Source organism: Vicia villosa, linkage group LG7 (assembly GCF_029867415.1).
Source record: "Vicia villosa cultivar HV-30 ecotype Madison, WI linkage group LG7, Vvil1.0, whole genome shotgun sequence".
Taxonomy (NCBI): Eukaryota; Viridiplantae; Streptophyta; class Magnoliopsida; order Fabales; family Fabaceae; genus Vicia; species Vicia villosa.
In genome coordinates, this window is record NC_081186.1 from 67,861,352 (window position 1) to 67,881,393 (window position 20,042).

The 20,042-nt window shown below is 35.3% G+C and overlaps 1 protein-coding gene across 6 annotated transcripts in view; it reads right to left on the bottom strand.

Moving 5' to 3' along the window:
• Positions 1-19,459, bottom strand: part of LOC131620678 (protein SABRE-like) — a 31,220-nt gene extending 11,761 nt beyond the window's left edge. For 4 of the 6 annotated variants that reach the window (XR_009289249.1, XR_009289248.1, XM_058891815.1 and 1 more), the window contains exons 1-11: positions 19,141-19,459; positions 12,424-12,535; positions 11,593-11,865; positions 10,600-10,865; positions 10,150-10,354; positions 9,549-9,719; positions 9,366-9,443; positions 6,855-7,103; positions 3,186-5,288; positions 925-2,914; positions 618-709 (exon numbers count right to left, since the gene is read on the bottom strand). Coding sequence is in view for 4 of the 6 variants with exons in the window: in XM_058891815.1 (XP_058747798.1) it covers positions 618-709; positions 925-2,914; positions 3,186-5,288; positions 6,855-7,103; positions 9,366-9,443; positions 9,549-9,719; positions 10,150-10,354; positions 10,600-10,865; positions 11,593-11,865; positions 12,424-12,535; positions 19,141-19,211 (5,610 nt within the window). In the remaining 2 variants the exon portion in view is untranslated. Of the gene's footprint in view, positions 1-617; positions 710-924; positions 2,915-3,185; positions 5,331-6,854; positions 7,104-9,365; positions 9,444-9,548; positions 9,720-10,149; positions 10,355-10,599; positions 10,866-11,592; positions 11,866-12,423; positions 12,536-19,140 lie in introns of those variants that run through there. The other 2 variants (XM_058891816.1, XM_058891819.1) reach the window with 2 other exon arrangements.
• Positions 19,460-20,042: the final 583 nt, after the last annotated feature.

The following is a 20,042-nucleotide window of genomic DNA, read 5'->3' on the forward strand; positions in this document are numbered from 1 at the left end:
AGAAAGAACTTCAAATCATATTTTTCAGAGTGAATGTTATATTTGATTGATACTGTTCTCTGATATATATATATATATATATATATATATATATATATATATATATATATATATATATATATATATATATATATATATATATATATATACATATATATATATAGCAGAGGAAACACAAGACCAGTCCCAATGGTTAGTTAAAAATAGAAAGGTGAAATTCCTAACAAACAGAAAGTTCAATCTATAGAAAAGCTGTTACACTGTAAACTAACCATTACAAGGCCATAAGCAGAGAGCAAACAAAACAAAAAAGCCAGAGTTGTGGATGGAAGCAAGCTCTAATCGTCAAATTCTCAGAAAACTGCTATATAATTGTATTTCAAGGAAATAAAATTTCGAAAGCACTCTTCTAAGTTTTATTCTACCAAATATGAATACTGCCCAAGTCATTTAATGAGTACTTTACCCATAATTAAAAAAGATCCAGCATCAAAGGGAATTGATTATCTAGGTTTAGGTTTCCGCCTCAAAGGTAAGCACTATAATTAAAACACACGTGTTACTTAGTATTGTAAGCTCTACCGAAAATGAAAAGAAAAATTAATTTTTAAGCTTACATTTGCACCCTCTGAGTGAAGATTAAATTGTGGTTCAATAACATTAACCATGAAGTGCCGAGTCCCCTCCTCGTCTGTATTTTCATATTTGGCTGGCAAATAAACAAACAGAAAAAAGAGGTTGAACAAACTTATCCTTAAAAGTACTAAACAATAAATTTAGCGTTACAAGAAAAGGAAAGTAGTGAAAATATTTGTTATGACAGAAAGCATGTTTACAATGTTTTATTTTGGTGTGTATTACTAATCTAATCTGCATATCCAAATTGATAAAACTCTACAAGATTTCTTGAACCATATGACATACCTGATGGTAAGCTGTCCATCTTAAGTGAACTGGATGGGAATGAAGGGAATTCAGACGTCCGGGCAGCCAGAGAAGAGGGCGAATCTAAGTTGTTACCGGTGGGAAGGGACTTACCAACTTCATCTTGATGGGTTTCAACTCCTTCATCTTTATGGGTTTCAACTTCTTCATCTTTATGGGTTTCAGCTCCATCATCTCTTTGCATTTCAGTTTCGTCTTTTTCATGGGTTTCACATGCATCCTCTTGACGAGTTTCAGTTCCATCTTGCTGGTTGTTGTTCTCGTGTAATTTTCTCTGTGCATACTGCCGGGAAGGAGAAGGCTTGGCAGGTGCTGCAGCTTTGGCTAGACCGCCAGCCCAAAAACAAACTGCATTTCTGTTTTCAATATTCCACAAAAGCTTTAGACCATAGACAAACACACGTCGACAATTGTCAGCTATTACCACATTATACCCATCATCCTCTATCACCACATTGTACTCATCATCATCGCTTGGGTCTGATTGCATATGATCATCTGTTTCGCTCTGTTTTTCACAGTTAGACTGTACATAGGTCTTCTCAACATTTCTTCTTCCGGCTTCTTGCCAGGCTAATAACGTAGCGGGATCAGCCTTTGGAGACTGTTTTCGTATGGTAAAGTAATCACAAGATAACAGAAATCCATCATCATGGTTTTTCTGTGCCAGATAACCCTTTTCAGAGGGAGTTTTTTCCTCGGATGCAGATTGTGAGCTTTTTGGTACGTTAACTGATTTAGCAAGAGCTCCGCACTCTTCTTTATTTAGGAAACACTTGGGCCTATGAAGGTCAATACTTTGGTAAACAAGATCAAGAAGTTCGCGTTTGCATTCAAAAGTGTAATGTTCCTGTCCCCGGCTAAAATATAATTCAAGCTTTAGCTTTGTCATCATGAAGGTCAGTCCTTTAGCTGGATCATCATCATGTAAAGGCATGTTCTTTATGCAGATTGGAGTGGAATCTATACGCATCATAAATTCAGTCATCACTTTATCAAGTGAAAGATTACCTGATCTGATAATTCTAGGAACTCCAAAACGAGGCCATCGTGAGAACATGCGCAGTTTATGTGGAGGAAGGTAGTTCAAGTTCCAGAATCTTACAATCCATGCTAGATCATGAGCACCGAGTTTTATTGTTGGGGAAACAGGTGAAACATTCTGACAAATGTTAGTAGGATGAGATACATTAGCATCTGCTTCGGTACTATTTACTGCTATGGAAGATGGATGTTTCTTTTCTGACAAAGGAAGAACAGATCCAAAAGATAGGGTCCATCGAATGGAAAGAGAAGTGGATCTGAAGGGATCAAATATTATTTCACGAGTCTTTCCTTCAACTGGAAGTGCAAATAAATAATGATTCAAGGGTTGTCCAGAATCACAACCCCAGTCCATTGTAACTTCAGTTGTAAGGGTTGGGGCTTCCAAAAATGGACTATTGACATGATCTGGAATTTTAGATCCACGTTTGTTTGCCAAACTTTCCAAACTACTCAAAAAAATCTTGAAATCTTTGGAAAAAACGAAAATACGACCATCTGACTGGTGAATTTCCAAAGAACTAGTCACAATTTGAAGGTTATCATGCTTTTCATAAGGATCTGTAGATGCCAAAATATACCATCTAGTTTCAGAAAATAATAAGGAAATTTTTCCATGAATGTAATTTCTCATGTCATCCCACCATGGCAAACTCTTCTCCTTTTTTGGTGGCAATATAAGTGGGCCAGGATTCCTAATACTTAGATTAGCCCTCCGTAGCACCACGGTGAAAGCATAACTAAGATCAGCAAAAACTGGTTCATAACCCACCCCAAATGACACTTCGCCCCTCTGAAAATGTAATGGTAAATCTAAGAATGTCTTCATGGGTGGAGTTGTACCACTAGCTGATCGAAGCAAGCACACCTTTCTCCATCGCCCAACATAGACATCTTGAAGTATTTGAGGTTGAAAGCTAGTTGCCTAGTTGAAATAAATAGAAGAATAATGACCAAGAAATATTATCAGGTTGATGATCATGCAGTTAATCAATCCCCTATATAAGGTAAAACAAACAAATGTGAAGTTCAGTTTGAGTAACAGCGGCTTATTAATTTTAACTGAAGAATTAGTAAACAAATATATATTTGTGAATTTTCTTCTAATATCTAAACCAGTATCTATCAGTAAGCAATCAAAATAAACTAGTGTGGACATATAGAACGGGAAAAGAAATTATAATTTTCTAAATTACCTGCTGAGCCAACACAAGACAACCTTTACATTTGCCAGAATTTCCAGAAAAAAGAGGAAATGTGTAATTTCGAATCTGAGCCACAAGAGAACCTGCATTCAAAAGAATATTTGCCCCATACAGTCGGGAAAATGGTATATCACATTCAAGACAAACAGGGTCAAGTTTCCTCAGAAACTCAATCATCCCATCATCTCCACCATCAATTTTCGTCAAGCTTACATCTAAGTCTAACACAGATATCGTAAAAAGAGAAGACCTTGAAGCACTGGGTTTGAAACCAGCTTGAAAGCCATCCTTACAAGCACCTGAGCCTTCAGATAACACTAACTTCTGGCATGCCTCGTAATATGATCGAAATGATCGTTTATAAATGTCTTCTCGCATAGACTCAATAATTGAAGAATCATTTACATCAACTTCAACATCATTAAAATAAATTTTTCCCTCTTGAGAAGAATTATTCAAGTCATCAGAAGTATTTGGATCTTGCTTGGCCTTCGATACAAACTCATCTAGAAAGTCTAACCTGACAACTAACTCACCAACTTCCTTCTTCAACATTTGGTAGTGTTCATCAAGCCATCCCTGAATTGATTCCTCTTCAATGTCAGCAGTTAATTTGCGTAAGAAAAATTTTATACATCCAAATTTTGTTGAACTGGGTTTTTTTACTTTAGAATTATCTTTTTTCACAGGAAAAATCAAATTAGTCTTTGCTGCCACGATAAGCTTTAAAGCTCGTAACATGTCCTCAAGAACATCATCAATAGCACGCAATTCCAATCTGAATGGCAAACAAATTTGAACATCAAGACCTTGAATTACCCAGTCCCATGTTGTGGTTACGGATCCTTTTGCATCAGATGCACTAGCAGATATACTAGGAATTCGTGAAATTTGCATCCTACTGCTCTTCAAGATTCTGGCCTGATTAAAATTAATCAATAATTCTTCAAAGAGCACTCCTATACTAGCATTCTCAGAGAAAATTGAATGAACTTGAACCATAGCATCCACTCCATCTCCTAGCTCAGCAGATATATTCAACATTTCCACATCAACAGCAAAAATAGAACCTTTCTTCTTTTCAAGATTCCTTGATTCCATGGTAGCTTCATTTTTGCAATTTGCATCTTTTACTTTAGATGAGTCTCCCATGCATTCATTACCATATTCCTCGAGCTTCTTATTGTGTACAACTAGTTTCAGCTGGAGAACAAGTTCAATTAGTGATAGATGAACATCAGGCTCCCACCTTATTGTAATGCCAGTAGCACTGAAAAGAGAACAAGCTGCTTTTTCTTTGAGGCCACCTAAGCGTTTTACAAATTTAGTATTTTGTATATCAAATAATGCCACCTTTGTCATCGGCATACTTTCCTCCACATATTCCTTATAGATAGATCTGGCCCTTTCAAGTTCTATCTGTGTGGATTGTTTCATCTTGTTTATACATAACTTGGTTTGAACAACTTCAAGAGAGATACAGTACTTTAGTTTTTGGCAGTTAGCAGAAACAGTGGACACTATCTTTGCACTGCGCGGGGTACCATCTTCCGACACATCTATTATAACTCTGCCACCCTGTGAACCATAATTAACTCGCTTGGGATCTAGAACGTCTGTATTTTCCAATCCAGTCTCCCCCAATACATATACTGAACACTGTACAAGATTGCATTTTAGTATTTGAGTTCCCTTACCCGAAGATTTTGATGAACGCGCTCGACTTTGAGTTGATTTTTTCTTTGAAGATAGACTTTTCATTAAAGCTTGAACGGATATTGCTGTTGATATTAATGTTTCTAAACGCTTGATAGTTAGATAAATTCCCATGCTAGTAACATCAATTGATAAACCTAGCATAGACATTGCACCATCTTCTTCAGAGGATTTCATGTCCTTTTTACCCCAGTCCAAACTAACCTTTGTAATCTGCATAATAGAGCCAGAATCTGATTCCACACCAAAAATGCTTTCTTTCAACCATTCTTTATTTTCATCAGCCAACTGGAGATTGAACTCACCAAGTTCAATGTGTACTGAAGTCCCCATATTTGAAATGTTGTTTGCAAATAGATGCGGTGATTGTAAGCAACCCTAGAGTTGGAAAGCAGTACATGGATGCTTTGCAGTAAATGCCTTTACTCAAATCATTTAAATTAACATTAAAAAGAATCACAAGAAGGATAACTTGATCCAAAACAACAGAAATAAGAGTCATCTGTTAGAGATATAATGGCTTCAAAAAAAGAATTGTGTCTAGCGAATGTACCAAACAAACCACCTATTGGAGAGTTTTAGATATAGCATATTTAAAACATGTCTACATATTTAATGTGTAAATAAAAATTACTAGTGTTGAATAAGAGAGAACATGAGATGAGTGAGATGGTGAAACTATGTTTCAACCACACCATGGAATCGGTATTATATAGACTCTAGGAAATGCATAAAATATAAGTATATAGGAGATAGCATTCTCTTTACATGACATGATATGATATGCCTATACAATAAATACAAAGATCCTATTATTATTTTTTAACAACTAAAAATTAGGGATTTGATTGATTCTTATATGTATTAATGATTGATCCTACTGTACCATAATACTTTATTATAAATAAGACTGACGTTTGGACATTAGTTCAAATGTACTTTTCTTACATGGTATTAGTCGTTTAGGTTTTGTATTTATCCTCTTTCACTCTATTCCTTTTATTCTTAAGTGAACAGCACCAGTGGCAACTGTGTGCCTCATTTATATATTACTTAGTTATGTTAATTATAAATTTTGACGCTAATTTTATTAATTACCTTCCATTTCTCATCCAAAAAATTCACTTGTAAGGTGAGGATTGTCCAAGATTATAAACTATGTTTCTCTGTGGGCCAAAGCTCTAAAAACCAAAAAAAAAAAAATTGGTTCTAAAAGAGATCGAAATATAAAACCGATTTATAAATGCAAACTGATTATAAACCGGTTTATAGATACAAATTGGTTCTACACTGGTTTAAAACTGAACTAAAACCGCTTTAGCGGTTAACTGTTTTTCTGTTGAAGTGGTTATGAAAATTAAACCAAACCATTAATGTGGTTTGATTCAGTGTTGTTCATGAACCACGAACACCCATAGTTATAGTTTAGTTTAAGCTTTAGCTTGAGGATGGAGTTTTTTTGTATGATTGACAAAATCTTAATGCTCCCTGCTAATGCATCATAGGTTTAAAAGGAGATGTTAGATACTAGTCTATTAGACTTGTCTCATTGGCTTTTTTATATTTCAAAATTAGTAGTCTAACTTTTTATGCTTCATTATATATTTTCTTTGTAACTTTTATTTTCAAAACTATTATGCATTCTATTGGAACTCTAACATCACTTCTTGTACTCCCCTCCTTTATTTATGTATTGCTAACAACACTCTGACATAACTTATTATTAGATTCTTTCATATCATCTAACAAGTTCAAAAATATATGGCATATAAGGACAGAACTGTTTAATTTTCATTTTCAATTGAACTTTTAAATTTATATCAATCACAAACGGTACAATACTAAATATAACTAGAATCAAATTTAGTTTGCAATGGCATAGCATGGCTGTTATGCAAGTTTTGGTTCATAAAACAATGAAATTATATATGTACAAATACTTACATGATACACCGGAAAACCAGCCATATTATAAAGCACGATTGTTATCTCAGGAGTTGAAAATTTACATGTCCACGTGATGGTCTTGCTCTCATTTGATTTCGGTTTTACAACCGAAGCTTCCTCTCGAAGTACCACTTTTTTCTTTTTGGAGGAGTGGAGACGCAACCAAGGCTTCAATCTGCTCATTATGATGTTGCATTGTGAACGTCCAAGTTTTATTTCAGTTTCAGCTCTAGCAAGTGAGGTTGACTGGAGGAAAGAACCCATGAAAAAGAAAAGAGAATAAGCTTGCATAAACAATACAAAAGAGAACAATTCATATTCCAATAATCTATAGACAGTAAAATTAGATTATTGAGTTGCTTGAAAGAAATTCAAATGAATAATCAAATCCCTTGACTATAGGGATGAATAAACTAACAAACCTAATTTTATAGAGATTTTCTCAACCATATAACTTAAATTTATACATACCTTAACATATGCTAAATGGAAAATATAGTAAAATAATTCAACTAAATAAATGGCTTAGGAATCAGACTTTCTTTATTCTTTATTCGGGCTTCTCTCCTATTGAATAATTTTGAATGAATAGCAAATATTTCACAATGAGGTTGTACAAATTTATATACAAGAGAAAATCTCTCAAAAAACATTTTGAAAAACTATGGAAACTATATCAATGATAATAAAAAGAGAATAATCAGTTGGACTTTCCGACTTAATTGCGGTCCACCCCTAGTCGCCTTAATTGCGGCACTTTGGCTTGCCTCATTGCAGCCCCCAACACCTTCATTGTTTTGGCTTTGAAGGGGTGGATTTAGTCCCACATTGCTTAGAGATATGACATGTGTTGTGTTTATAAGTGGGGGCAATCCTCATCCTACAAGCCGGTTTTAAAGCCGGATTTGTAGGGATGAGTTAGGCTCAACCCAAATTCTGAGATAATCATATACATTACTATGGTCAACATATCCCAAGCAATCTTGTCAACTATTTACAATTGTTGTGTTGCAAATTGAAAAAGTCCTTATATGGCATGAAACAATCACCTCGCGCACGGTTTGGTTGATTCAACAAAGTTCTACAATAGCTCGGGATGATCCGTTGTGAATCAATTCATTCAGTCTTTCTTAAGTGCTATCATCAAATAAATATATCTATTTTGTGATTTATGTTGATGACATCGTGATTGCAAGCAATGATCATGAAGGTATCAAGACAGTGAAACAACACCTATTTCAAAACTTTCAAACGAAGGACTTGGGTCCTCTACGTTACTTTCTTGGGATTGAGATTGCACGGTCAATGCAGGTATTGTTATTTCTCGGAGGAAGTATGCCCTTGATATTTTGGAGGAGATGATTCCTATAGATTGTATATCAGCCGATACTCTTATGAATCCTAATGTAAAGCTCCTTACAGACTAGGGGAGTTGTATTTTGATCCAGGCAGATACCCGAGACTAGTAGAAAATTTTGATTTATCTCACCCTGACAAGACCAGGCATATCTTTTTCAATTATTGTCATAAGTCATTTATTAACCCTCCATGTATCATTCATTGAAATTTTGTTGTTCAAATTCTTAAGTACATCAAAAGAGCACTTGAAAATGAACTTGTTTTCACTGCTAGAGGTCACTCAAATATTGTTGGGTATTTAGATGCCGACTGGACAGAAGATGACAGTAATAGGAGGTCTATTTCTAGTTATTGTATTTTTGTGGATGGAAATTTGATTTATTGGAAGAGCAAAAAGCAGATTTTGTTGCTCAATCAAGTACAGAAGTTGAGTATTGAGTTATGGCTCATGCTACATGTGAGCTTGCATGGTTGAAACATTTTCTGCAAGAGCTACATTTTTGTGCAGACGGAACTTTTATGTGATAACCAATCAACTTTACATCACTCCTTCAATTCAGTTTTTCATGAAAGAACAAAACATATAGAAGTCGATTGTCATTTCTTTCAAGAAAAGATTCTCTCTAGAGTCATCAAATTGTCCCTTGTCAGTTCTAAGGAGCAACTTGCCGATACCTTTACCAAATCACTACGAAGTCCTCGAATAACTTTCATATGTGACAAGATGGATGCATACGATATTTATGCTCCACCTTGAGGGGAATGTTGAGATATTGATATTTATTGTAGAGATATTGATATTTATGATAGTATGATTTGTTAGTATTCTTTGCGATTATGATAGAATTACATTCCTATTTAGTTTATATACCTTTCATGTATACAAATAGTTGTTAAAACCTTTTCATATCAATGAGAAAATATTCAGATTCAAGAGTATTTACAACAAAGAGAAATAAAACAGATGACCCGTGCATTCGGAAAAATCTTAAATTCTTTCATAAAAGGCCTATTAAAATTATTGTAATAATCTCAATAGTATTTTTCTCTTTTCTTGCTCCTAATTGTATTAAAGTTTCCCAGGTCTGGTAAACACAGACACAAATATATAGATACAAGGGTGGCATATGTGGATTGCTAACAACTAACCTGCACTGGGACATAAACAAAGGAGACCAAATGCACCTTCGTTATCTCCAGGACGGAAGCGCTGGCTTCTTTAAGAAGCTACGATGTCAATGGTACCGAATAAAATTTGTCAGCAAGCAGCAAATTAAAAAGGGGGAAATCATACCACAAAAGGCTCAACAAATCAATAAACAAACTACATACATGAATTTCTCTGAACTCCAGTTGAAAATGAAAGCGAGTACTCTCCCCAATATCCTTATTGGAGCGTGATTTGATGCTAGTAAATTTAATACCACTGATGTTATTTTCAACAGAAAGACCATGTTCGCTATGTTCAAAACTCACATTCAGCTTTGGTAGATTGAAGGCCACCTATCAATACACGGTATAATTCCACAGCTGAAAATAAATCTAACTGAAAAATCTTTGAATAGTTTTTTGGTTCAATATATTCGCAAAAATAACAGATTGTCCAATTATACACCACAAAGAAAGCAAACACTTTGATTATGGTTTCCAAATTAAATAACCCAAATAGAACCAAAAATACCAAGAATACAATTATAATATTCAGAGAGATTTCACAAGAATGTCTATCCACAAAGTCAAATGCTAGTGTTCTGAAAAAATGAAAGCTCCTTGAAATGCTAAAACCGTCAACAAGGCACCAAAGTCCAATGTATCATACAAATTGCTTAAAGCACATGACCACCAATTCACAGAGAAACAACATTACCAGTGCGCTAAGCCTCGAAAAGTATACGTGACAGTTAGAAAATCTAATTATGTTTAAATTTCAAACCTTCTCAGGAAACAAAGAACTGAAGCGTGCTAGTTTTTCTTGCTTTGTTGAAGACTGTTTTGTGCTCATGGGATCAACGCTTGACCTATCAGAGCCAGATGAAGATTCTGATGACCTCTTTTTTTTTATAAGCAGTCGCTCATTCAAATTTACAGTAACTTCTCCAATGGATACATCCACATTCTTAATAACAATACCCACTTCCCTGTGTTCAAAAAGGAGAGACAAAACACAACTTAAAAGCCGTAGTAAAATTAAAAAAAGAAATCCATTAAAGGATTAGAGCATCCAAGTTAAAGTCAAGTAACCCTACTGCAACATGGCATATAATAGAACAAAATATTGTTTTCCTTCAAAAATTGAACTACAAGGACATCGATAGAAACTGCAAAGGGGAAACCAAGTTACATTATTAATATTATAAAAAATGTATAAAAGAAAGAAAAATACCTATGATGACCAAATTCACATGAGACGGAGAATTTTTCACAGATAAAAGGAGCAGAAGGCTTTTCTGCAGGAGCAGCAGATGCCTGGCTAGAAACACTGCATCCTCCAACACTAAATTTAGATAATTGATCATAACTAACTTGAGGATCACCAATGTGAACGACAATGGGCAATATATGTAAGCTAACAAACAACTTTGATTCGGGCCCACCAACTTTAGATATATCAACATTCACCTTCCCAATCCCAACAGTACCTTTAGGTGTCTGCAACAATCAAAATACTCTCAGGGACCCAAAGAAGATTTTCTAGTAATATCCCAGTCCCACTAGGAAAGTAAACAAAGTAAATACAAACTAACTTAAAAATATAAGTACACATGTTGTATTAAACTATATTTTACTTCTCACAATTATCATTGCATTTGAATATCTGAAATCATTTCTAATATAATATTACATATCGTTGAGTATTGGTACTATTGTCAAACGGTATTTATGTTTCATTAGTGACAGGTTTGTTGCTTCATTTCCTCTAACTAGGACAGCTTTGCTTCCCATAATATAGTCCTATTCTAGGCAATTAGCTACTGACCCAAGTCTGTATAATGTAAATTACCTTTGTAAATTGTAATAATTGAGACTAGATGAAATTGTATTTCTGATTAATAATTCTATACAAGAGTGTTCAAATTTTATAGATACAAGATTAGGCTGAAAATAAGGATGAAATAAAGTCAAATCTGAAGATATGATGGTAATTTCCTATTTACCATTATACACTAAGGATAGACTATCATAATAAATACAAATTATATATCATACAAATCTCTACATTCTATAACATATCTCAACAGTATTTATACAATCATACAAAGTAAAACATTCTTCCAAGTCATCTCATATAAGCATACTGACACCAAAAAACAACAGTATTGAAAATCAGCATGTTTCGCATACAAGAAGAAAATTACAATGATATAGAGATTCATACCTTTAGAACCAGCTCTGTCAAAGAAAAAGAAAGATATCTTGCAATATTGACAATAGTCTTCCATTTTCCCTTGCCTAAAGAACGAGTTTTGGATTTCTTAGTTTTCTTCTTCCCAGAGCTTTTATTTGTACTTGTAGGCCTCATAACAACTTCTAAGTTGCATATTGATAATTGCAACTTTGGATTCCAAGAACGAAAACCCACACCAGGTTCGACAGAGGAATATAATAAGCTGAGTTTAATTTCACCAATAGATACAGATTCAGTAGCACCCTGTACATGTCATAAATCAACAGAATATATTGCTATGGAATCCTAGAGACACAAACATGACAGTTCACTAGAATATAAGCAAAGAATTTGAACTATGATATACAGATTGGGTGTATAAAGAAAACCAGATCAGTTGAACTAAGCTTCTATACCATAGGTTTCGGAAACTGAAGGAAAACTTTTCTTTAGCTCATTTAGGAATAAATAGGGAAAAAGGATGATAAAAAACCACTTGAGTGGCAAGGTACTAGGCTACTTCAAATTAAATTCTCCCCGAGAGTTATTTGTTTGTACAATTTATCCTTGTAATAAGTCCGTTTTTCCCTAGTGAAGTAGGTAATTAGTCAAAGTCAGTTATTATTCCCTACAACCTACTATTGAGGGACTCAGTTATTATTCTCAAGGAGAAATTTTTGTCATGGAATACACATGAATTACCATAATAAAACCCAATAAAAGAGTGATTTTTAGTATATCCCGCTTCAGGCTGAATGTACCATGATTCCCTTCAATATCCTAAACTTTTAAATAAAGAAGTGAATGAAGGAAAAGAAAAACCTTTACAAACTTCACAGTCACATCCCGTAAACTGTTACATCCGCCAACACAAAATTCAACAGATGCACCCAAAATACGGCTCAAAATCCAAGACAGCAATGCAGAAGAAAATCTGTAATTAACATGTGCAATCAGAGTCAAGTAACAGGATTAGTCGGGGTCCAATTGGATTTCTGGATACCAGGGATCTAAACCAAAAAAACAAAGAACCAGCATGGACTTCAAATAGCACAAGTCTTTAAAGCACTAAGCAACATAACATTCAATTTTCTATCATAAAGCATAGTATGCTATTAAAGAAATATATTTTATATTTTCTTCTATTTGATGAGAATTACATATGCTGTATTTATAGACTGCATAAGGCAGAATTTGAAAGAGAAATCTGACCTAAGAATCAAGGGAATTAATTTCCCATGAATGCTGATTCTAATTACAGAAAAGAACAGGAAATAATAGCTAATTAATTACATTAATCCTAATCCTTAATGAGCTGTACAAACAGAATCATTTGATTCTGTATTAATTATTCCACACTCCCCCTCAATCTGGGTAGTAGATGTCTATCATACCCAGATTGGATCTGATATTCTCGTATATGTTCCTTGGAAGGGCTTTTGTTAGAATGTCTGCAGTTTGCTGGCATGATGGAATATGGTTAACACTTATAACTTCATGATCAATTTTCTCCTTGATGAAGTGTCGGTCTATCTCCACATGCTTTGTTCTATCATGCTGTACCGGGTTCTTAGCAATGCTAATAGCAGCCTTGTTATCACATAATATCTTCATGGGGTGATTGGTAGGAATTTTGATCTCATCTAGCATTCGCTTAAGCCAAATTCCTTCACAAATACCTTGTGACATAGCTCTGAATTCTGCTTCTGCACTACTCCTGGCCACAACAGATTGTTTCTTGCTTCTCCAAGTTACCATATTACCCCATACAAATGTGCAGTAGCCTGTAGTCGATTTCCTGTCAGATAAACATCCCGCCCAATCAGAATCGGTGTAGACTTCAATACCTCTGTTTGAGTTCTTTTGAAAATAAAGTCCTCGGCCTGGCGTACCTTTCAGGTATTGGAGAATTTTGTTCACATTTCTCATGTCATTTTCAGTTGGATTTGACATATAACGACTAGCCATGCTTACAGCAAAACCAATGTCTGGTATGGTGTGTGTTAGATAGATTAGTTTTCCTACTAGACTTTGATATCTATCTTTATTAGCTGGTACATCCTCGTCTTCACTCCTTTTTACTTGTTCTATGGGAGTATTGGCAGCTTTGCATCCAAGCATACCTGTTTCTTGAAGTAAATCCAAAGTGTACTTCCTTTGAGAAACTGAAATACCATTCTTTGTTCGTGCAATTTCCATCCCTAAAAAATACTTGAGTTGTCCCAAATCTTTGACTTCAAATTCTTTTGCTAGAATTTTCTTTAACTGGTTGACTTGTGTATCATCATCTCCCGTAATTACGATATCATCAACATAGACAATAAACAAAGCTATCTTCCCATCCAAAGAGTGCTTGACAAACATAGTATGGTCTGTTTGACATTGAACAAAACCATCTTGCTTGACAACTTTTGTTAGTCTATCAAACCATGCCCTTGGTGATTGTTTGAGGCCATATAGAGATTTGCGAAGTCGACACACCATGTTTGAGGTTCCAGGTGATTCAAGTCCCGGAGGAATTTGCATATATACCTCTTCTTCTAACTCTCCATTTAGAAATGCATTCTTTATGTCTAGTTGGTGTAGGGGCCAATCTAGATTTGCTGCCAGAGATAGTAGAACCCGGACAGAATTGAGCTTCGCAACAGGTGCAAAAGTCTCCTCATAATCCACCCCATATGATTGTGTGAATCTCTTGGCAACCAACCGAGCTTTGTACCTGTTTATACTCCCATCAGCATTGTGTTTAATTGAAAATATCCACTTGCATCCTACTGCTTTCTTCCCTTCTGGTATAGCAGTGATCTCCCATGTGCCATTTCTTACAAGTGCTTGAACTTCTTCAGTTACAGTTGCTGCCCATTCAGGTTTCAGCAATGCTTCTTGAATATTATTTGGAATTTCTATGTTGTCAACAGCTGCTACAAAGGACCTGTAACTTTGTGATAGTTTTCCATAGGAGATATATTTTTCAATAGGGTGTTTAGTGCAAGTTCTAACCCCTTTTTCTCATAGCAATAGGAATATCAATATCTGCTGTATCAACATGTTTAGAGTTAGGAAGAATATTACCTGTGGGAACTTCATTTTCTAGAGTCTGGTTTGACTCATGGCCTTGCATTGGAGATATGCTTGACTCTACCTCCTTCCTCCTTCTTTTATAACAAAAACCCTTCCAATTACCTGTTTTTGGATCACAATCCTGTTGAGAGGTGGTTGAGATTATAATTGGTCCTGTTTCCGTCATAGCTTCATTTGTCCTTTCACTCGGCTGAATGTTAGAGGTTTGTTCTGGTAATTTTTCAGCTGGTTTAGGCATAGGTTCGGCTGATTGAGTGTTGTCGGTTTGGTCTGGTAAGATTTTGTCATGTTCGGTTAGTTCAAGAGGCAAAAGTTGGTATTCTGAATTTACGATATGCTCCCCCTGAATACCATTTTTGGTGTAATAGGGTTGATTTTCAAAGAAGGTTACATCCATAGTGTGGTAAAATTTTTTGGTATGGGGAGAGTAACACCTATATCCCTTTTGGTGAGGGGAGTAACCAAGAAAAATGCATTTGATGGATTTTGGGTCTAATTTGCTTCGGTGAGGGTTGAGGTTATGGACAAAAGTTGAGCATCCAAATATTTTTAATGGAATAGAGGAAAATATTTTGCTGGTTGGAAATAGGTTTTGAAGTGTGGAGAGTGGGGTCTTAAAGTTAAGGATACGGGAGGGCATTCGATTTATAAGGTGAGTTGCGGAAAGGACAGCTTCTCCCCAAAAGTGTTGTGGGACATTTGTGGCTAACATGATTGATCTAGTCACTTCCAAAAGGTGTCTATTCTTCCTTTCCGCTACTCCATTTTGTTGGGGAGTGTCCACACACGAGCTTTGGTGAACAATTCCAACCTTTTGAAGATAGGAATTTAGAGCAAGGTTGCAATACTCACGACCATTGTCAGTTCTAAGTATCTGAATATTGCTTTGGAATTGTGTTTGTACCATCTTATGATAAACTTCAAATATTCTCCCTACTTCTGATTTTTCCTTCATTAGAAACACCCAGGTAACACGTGTGTGATCATCAATAAAGGTGACAAACCATCTCGAGCCTGTAATGTTGCGGACTCGTGATGGTCCCCATACATCACTATGAATTAATGAAAAAGGTTTGGAGGGTTTATAGGATTGGGGTGGGTAATGGTTTCGGGTATGTTTAGACAATTGGCAAATTTCACACTGAAAATATTCCTTGTTTTTATTGAATAAAGAGGGAAACATTTTTTCCAAGTATATGAAATTTGGGTGGCCTAATCTATAGTGCCACATCATTACAGGATTATCATCACTTGAAACTACAGCTGCAACATGATAATTATTCTTGAGTTTTGCTTATGATTTTTCCACTTGAAGGAGGTAGAGTCCAGCACACTCTTCAGCATTGCCAATCGTCTTCCCCGACTCCAAATTCTGAAATTCACACAAGTTAGGGAAGAATTTAGTAACACATTTCAAATCTCTTGTAATCTTGCTAATAGACAGCAAGTTACAATCCAGTTTAGGCACATACAAAACAGAGTCAAGTGTAATATTTGGTGAAATGACAATTGACCCTTTACCCATGACCTTAGAATGTGTACCATCAGCTATTCGAACATTATAGTTATAGGGACATGGAGAATAACTACTAAACAAAGTAAAATCACCAGTCATGTGATCTGAAGCCCCTGAGTCAACAATCCATGATTTTGTTTTTTCCTTACTAGTGCTTAGAGCATGTAAGTAATTACCTCTTTGAGCCACTACAGCAGTACCACTTTTTTCTGCAGTTAACATGGTTTGCTGAAGGAGTTTTTGAAGAGCCTGCATTTGTTCTTTGCTAAAAGGAGATGAGTTAGAGTATACCTCAGCTTCTTGATTGTTAAATGTTGTGTTACCTCTGCCCTCCTTGCCTTTGAACAATTTGGTCTCCGGAGGTTTTCCATGTATGATCCAACATGTTTCCTTTGTGTGGCCTGGTCTCTTGCAGTGATCACACCAGGGGCGGGTTTTCTTTTGTGGTGGCCGAGGCTGATTCCCTCTTGCTGCCATTGCAGAGCTCTCGCTGTACGAAACTGAGTTGGGTGTTCCCAACATGATTTTCTTCCTGCTTTCTTCCCTTCTCACTTCTGAAAAGGCTTCTCGAATTTTGAGAAGTGGTTTGGTTCCAAGGATCCTTCCACGAACTTCATCTAGGTCCTTGTTTAGCCCTAATAGAAATTTGTAAATCCTATCTTTTTCCACCAGCTCCTTATACTTCTTTTGATCTTCTGTACAACACCATGTAACCTCTTCATATACGTCGAGTTGCTGCCAGTGTTTGTTAAGTATATTAAAATACTCAGTAACAGAAGATTCTCCCTGTTGAAGGTCATGAAGAATGCTTTTAATCTCAAATATGACAGATTTATTGTCAACATTTGAGTATGTTTCTTTCACTGCATCCCATATCTCTTTTGCAGTGTCATAGAACATGAAATTTTCACCAATTTCATTTGTCATGGTATTGAGCAGCCATGACATTACTTGGCTGTTCTCAAGTTTCCATTTCTGAAATTTTTTGTCTCCTTTTTCGGGACATTTAGAATCTCCTGTAGTGTAGCCTTCCCTTCCTTTTCCTTCGAGGAAGATCTTGACTGACCTTACCCATTGGGTATAGTTTTGACCATTTAATTTATGGCCTGTGATGAGGTGAGTGAGCCCTTCGTGTGAACTGGTCGGAAATGACCCAGTCCCCACTTTGAGTGATTCATCAGATTTGGGATCCTCCATCGTTTGACGGCACTAGGTTAGGGATGGTTCAGATCGTGCTCTGATACCATAAAGAAATATATTTTATATTTTCTTCTATTTGATGAGAATTACATATGCTGTATTTATAGACTGCATAAGGCAGAATTTGAAAGAGAAATCTGACCTAAAAATCAAGGGAATTAATTTCCCATGAATGCTGATTCTAATTACAGAAAAGAACAGAAAATAATAACTAATTAATTACATTAATCCTAATCCTTAATGAGCTGTACAAACAGAATCATTTGATTCTGTATTAATTATTCCACAGCTATCATCATTTCCGTGTGAACAAAAAAACAATGAGAAGAGTCGTCAATGGGATTTAATTTGACAACAGATTTTGGAAAGTAGCAATATCTCCCTCCATAAGGACACTAACTCCAACTGGGTATGCTTCTCTTGACAAACAAGATTGCTAAACCCCCTACCACACCCACGCCATTGGTTAAACTTTCAGTTTCTGTCAAATCATATTGCAATAGTGGAGAAGTTTACTTGATAGAGAAAAAGGAATAATTTTCCAATTGTTAAACATGTGCACAATTGTACACAGATGGTTTACACTTTATAGGCTACTACTAATAATACCAAAGTAAATGACAAAATCATCCCTTATAATGAATCACCAATTAATCCTTTAGTTAGCACACCTAAAAGTTGATTTCAATGGACACTCTTAGAATTAGGGCATTCAGTCTAAATTAACCACAAAACCTAGCTCAAATGGTGAAGATTGCCCTAGGCTTTTAAAGGGTAATTGGCTATGTCTCTAGTCGACTTGGGATCACAACACAATCTGTTACACTTACGACTAGACATCAAAAGTGTGAACAAATGTGGGTGGCCTAATAACAAAAATCTTAACACGTTTTGTCAAATCCAAGACTAGACGTCCAATTAAATATCTAGATAGACTTTGAAACTATTCTAGAATTAGGTTTTTGTCATAAATTAGCCACAAAAACTAGCTCAAGTTGTTATCATGAATCCCCAAGCCTTATAAGGAATTATTTAGTCGTATGTCTAGTCAATGTAGGATCTCAATAGATGCACATGGTGTACAAATTGTGCAGTTATCCAACATCTCCATTATGAAGTTCTTATCAAAATCAAAAAGATTGGTCCTATCATATTGCATAGGATTATGTGTAGTGTTTATAGAGCTAACTAGTTATCAAAATATAGTCTAATCTAATAGGTTTTTTCCTTCGATCTTTATATCTGTTAAGATATGTATTTGATTTAAATTATAGTTAGTTGAGTAAATATTTCTATAAAGAACAACGGCCGTGAGTAAATATTTCTATAAAGATATGTAAGCAACATAATGGTCCGCGACTGCGAAAACAACGGCCGTGAAGAAATAGTCACCGTTTTTCTGTTAAAGAACAAATTGTGTTAATTCACACCGCGACGACCGCATTCAGTGTTGCAACACCTATATTGAGTGAAATCGCGAAAGCCTTTACGCGACCGCGACCTTTTTCTAAAACCTCCTAACAAACAGAAAGTTGCTAATCTGGAACTTTTCACTCATATCTAAATTCCTACAATCCAATAACACATTTATAATTCCAATTGATTTCAACCTAAGCGTGTGAAATTCCAATTCAAACAACTAATACTCAATCACAAAATACATCTTCAACTCAAGTGCATCAAACATAACAATAACGGAAAAACTATCACTAAACATGCTGAAATTCAACAATTGAACTTACGTAAATATGAGAAACAGTGCAACACAAAACAGGAAGAAGATGGAGAGGAAATTGGCGGCAGAAGCTGCCATTTTCGAAGGGGAAATCAAAATACGAACTCGATTTTTGGTTCACGTAACTCTCTGTTGCGGTTTGAATCGAAAGAAGTGTTGAGGAGTGGAAACGGGAAAACGAAAAATGGATCGAAAACGTTCGGTTTGTGCTTAGAGAAACAAGATCCGCTCCGTGAGGTGCTCGGTGATTGAAGGCGTGCCACTGGTAAATGGAAATGGCGCTAATGTAACGGAAATGAAATTGGTATGCGCACGATTAACACAATGTCTTTTATTTTCCCTTTTTTTTTAAAAAAAAAAAAAAAGATATCAAATTAGTTGCTTAACTTAATTTAAAGTTTTATTTTTGTCTCTTAATTAGTAAAGATTTATTTTTAATCTCTTAAAATGCATTGGGTTAGTCACATTGACTCTTTTGGTTAATTTTTATGACAAATTGTTAAATTGTGTATATGTGACATTCAATTATATTATTTTGGTTGATCTGAAATTATTTTGGTTGAAAAGTGATATTCTGTTATTTACAATTTATTACACATAAATTTATTTTATTCTTTGCCTTTTCAAGTTTTATTTCAAAGTTAAAATACTTATAATCCTAATATTTCTTCTTCTTCTTTTTCTTTATCTTTGTTGGGAAAAAGTTCAGGAAAATTGAGTCGTGCATTCTCTCCTCTTAACTTGAATGCTTGACGATCATAGTCCTCCTAACCAAAGACGAGTTCGATTTTGAGGTAGACGAATTTCAACAATCTATTTTCCCCAATGTCGTTGTCTAACTCCTCTATAGAATTTTGTTGTACTGAAGAAATTGTTGAACTCACAAAAGAGAGAAAATGATGGATTGTC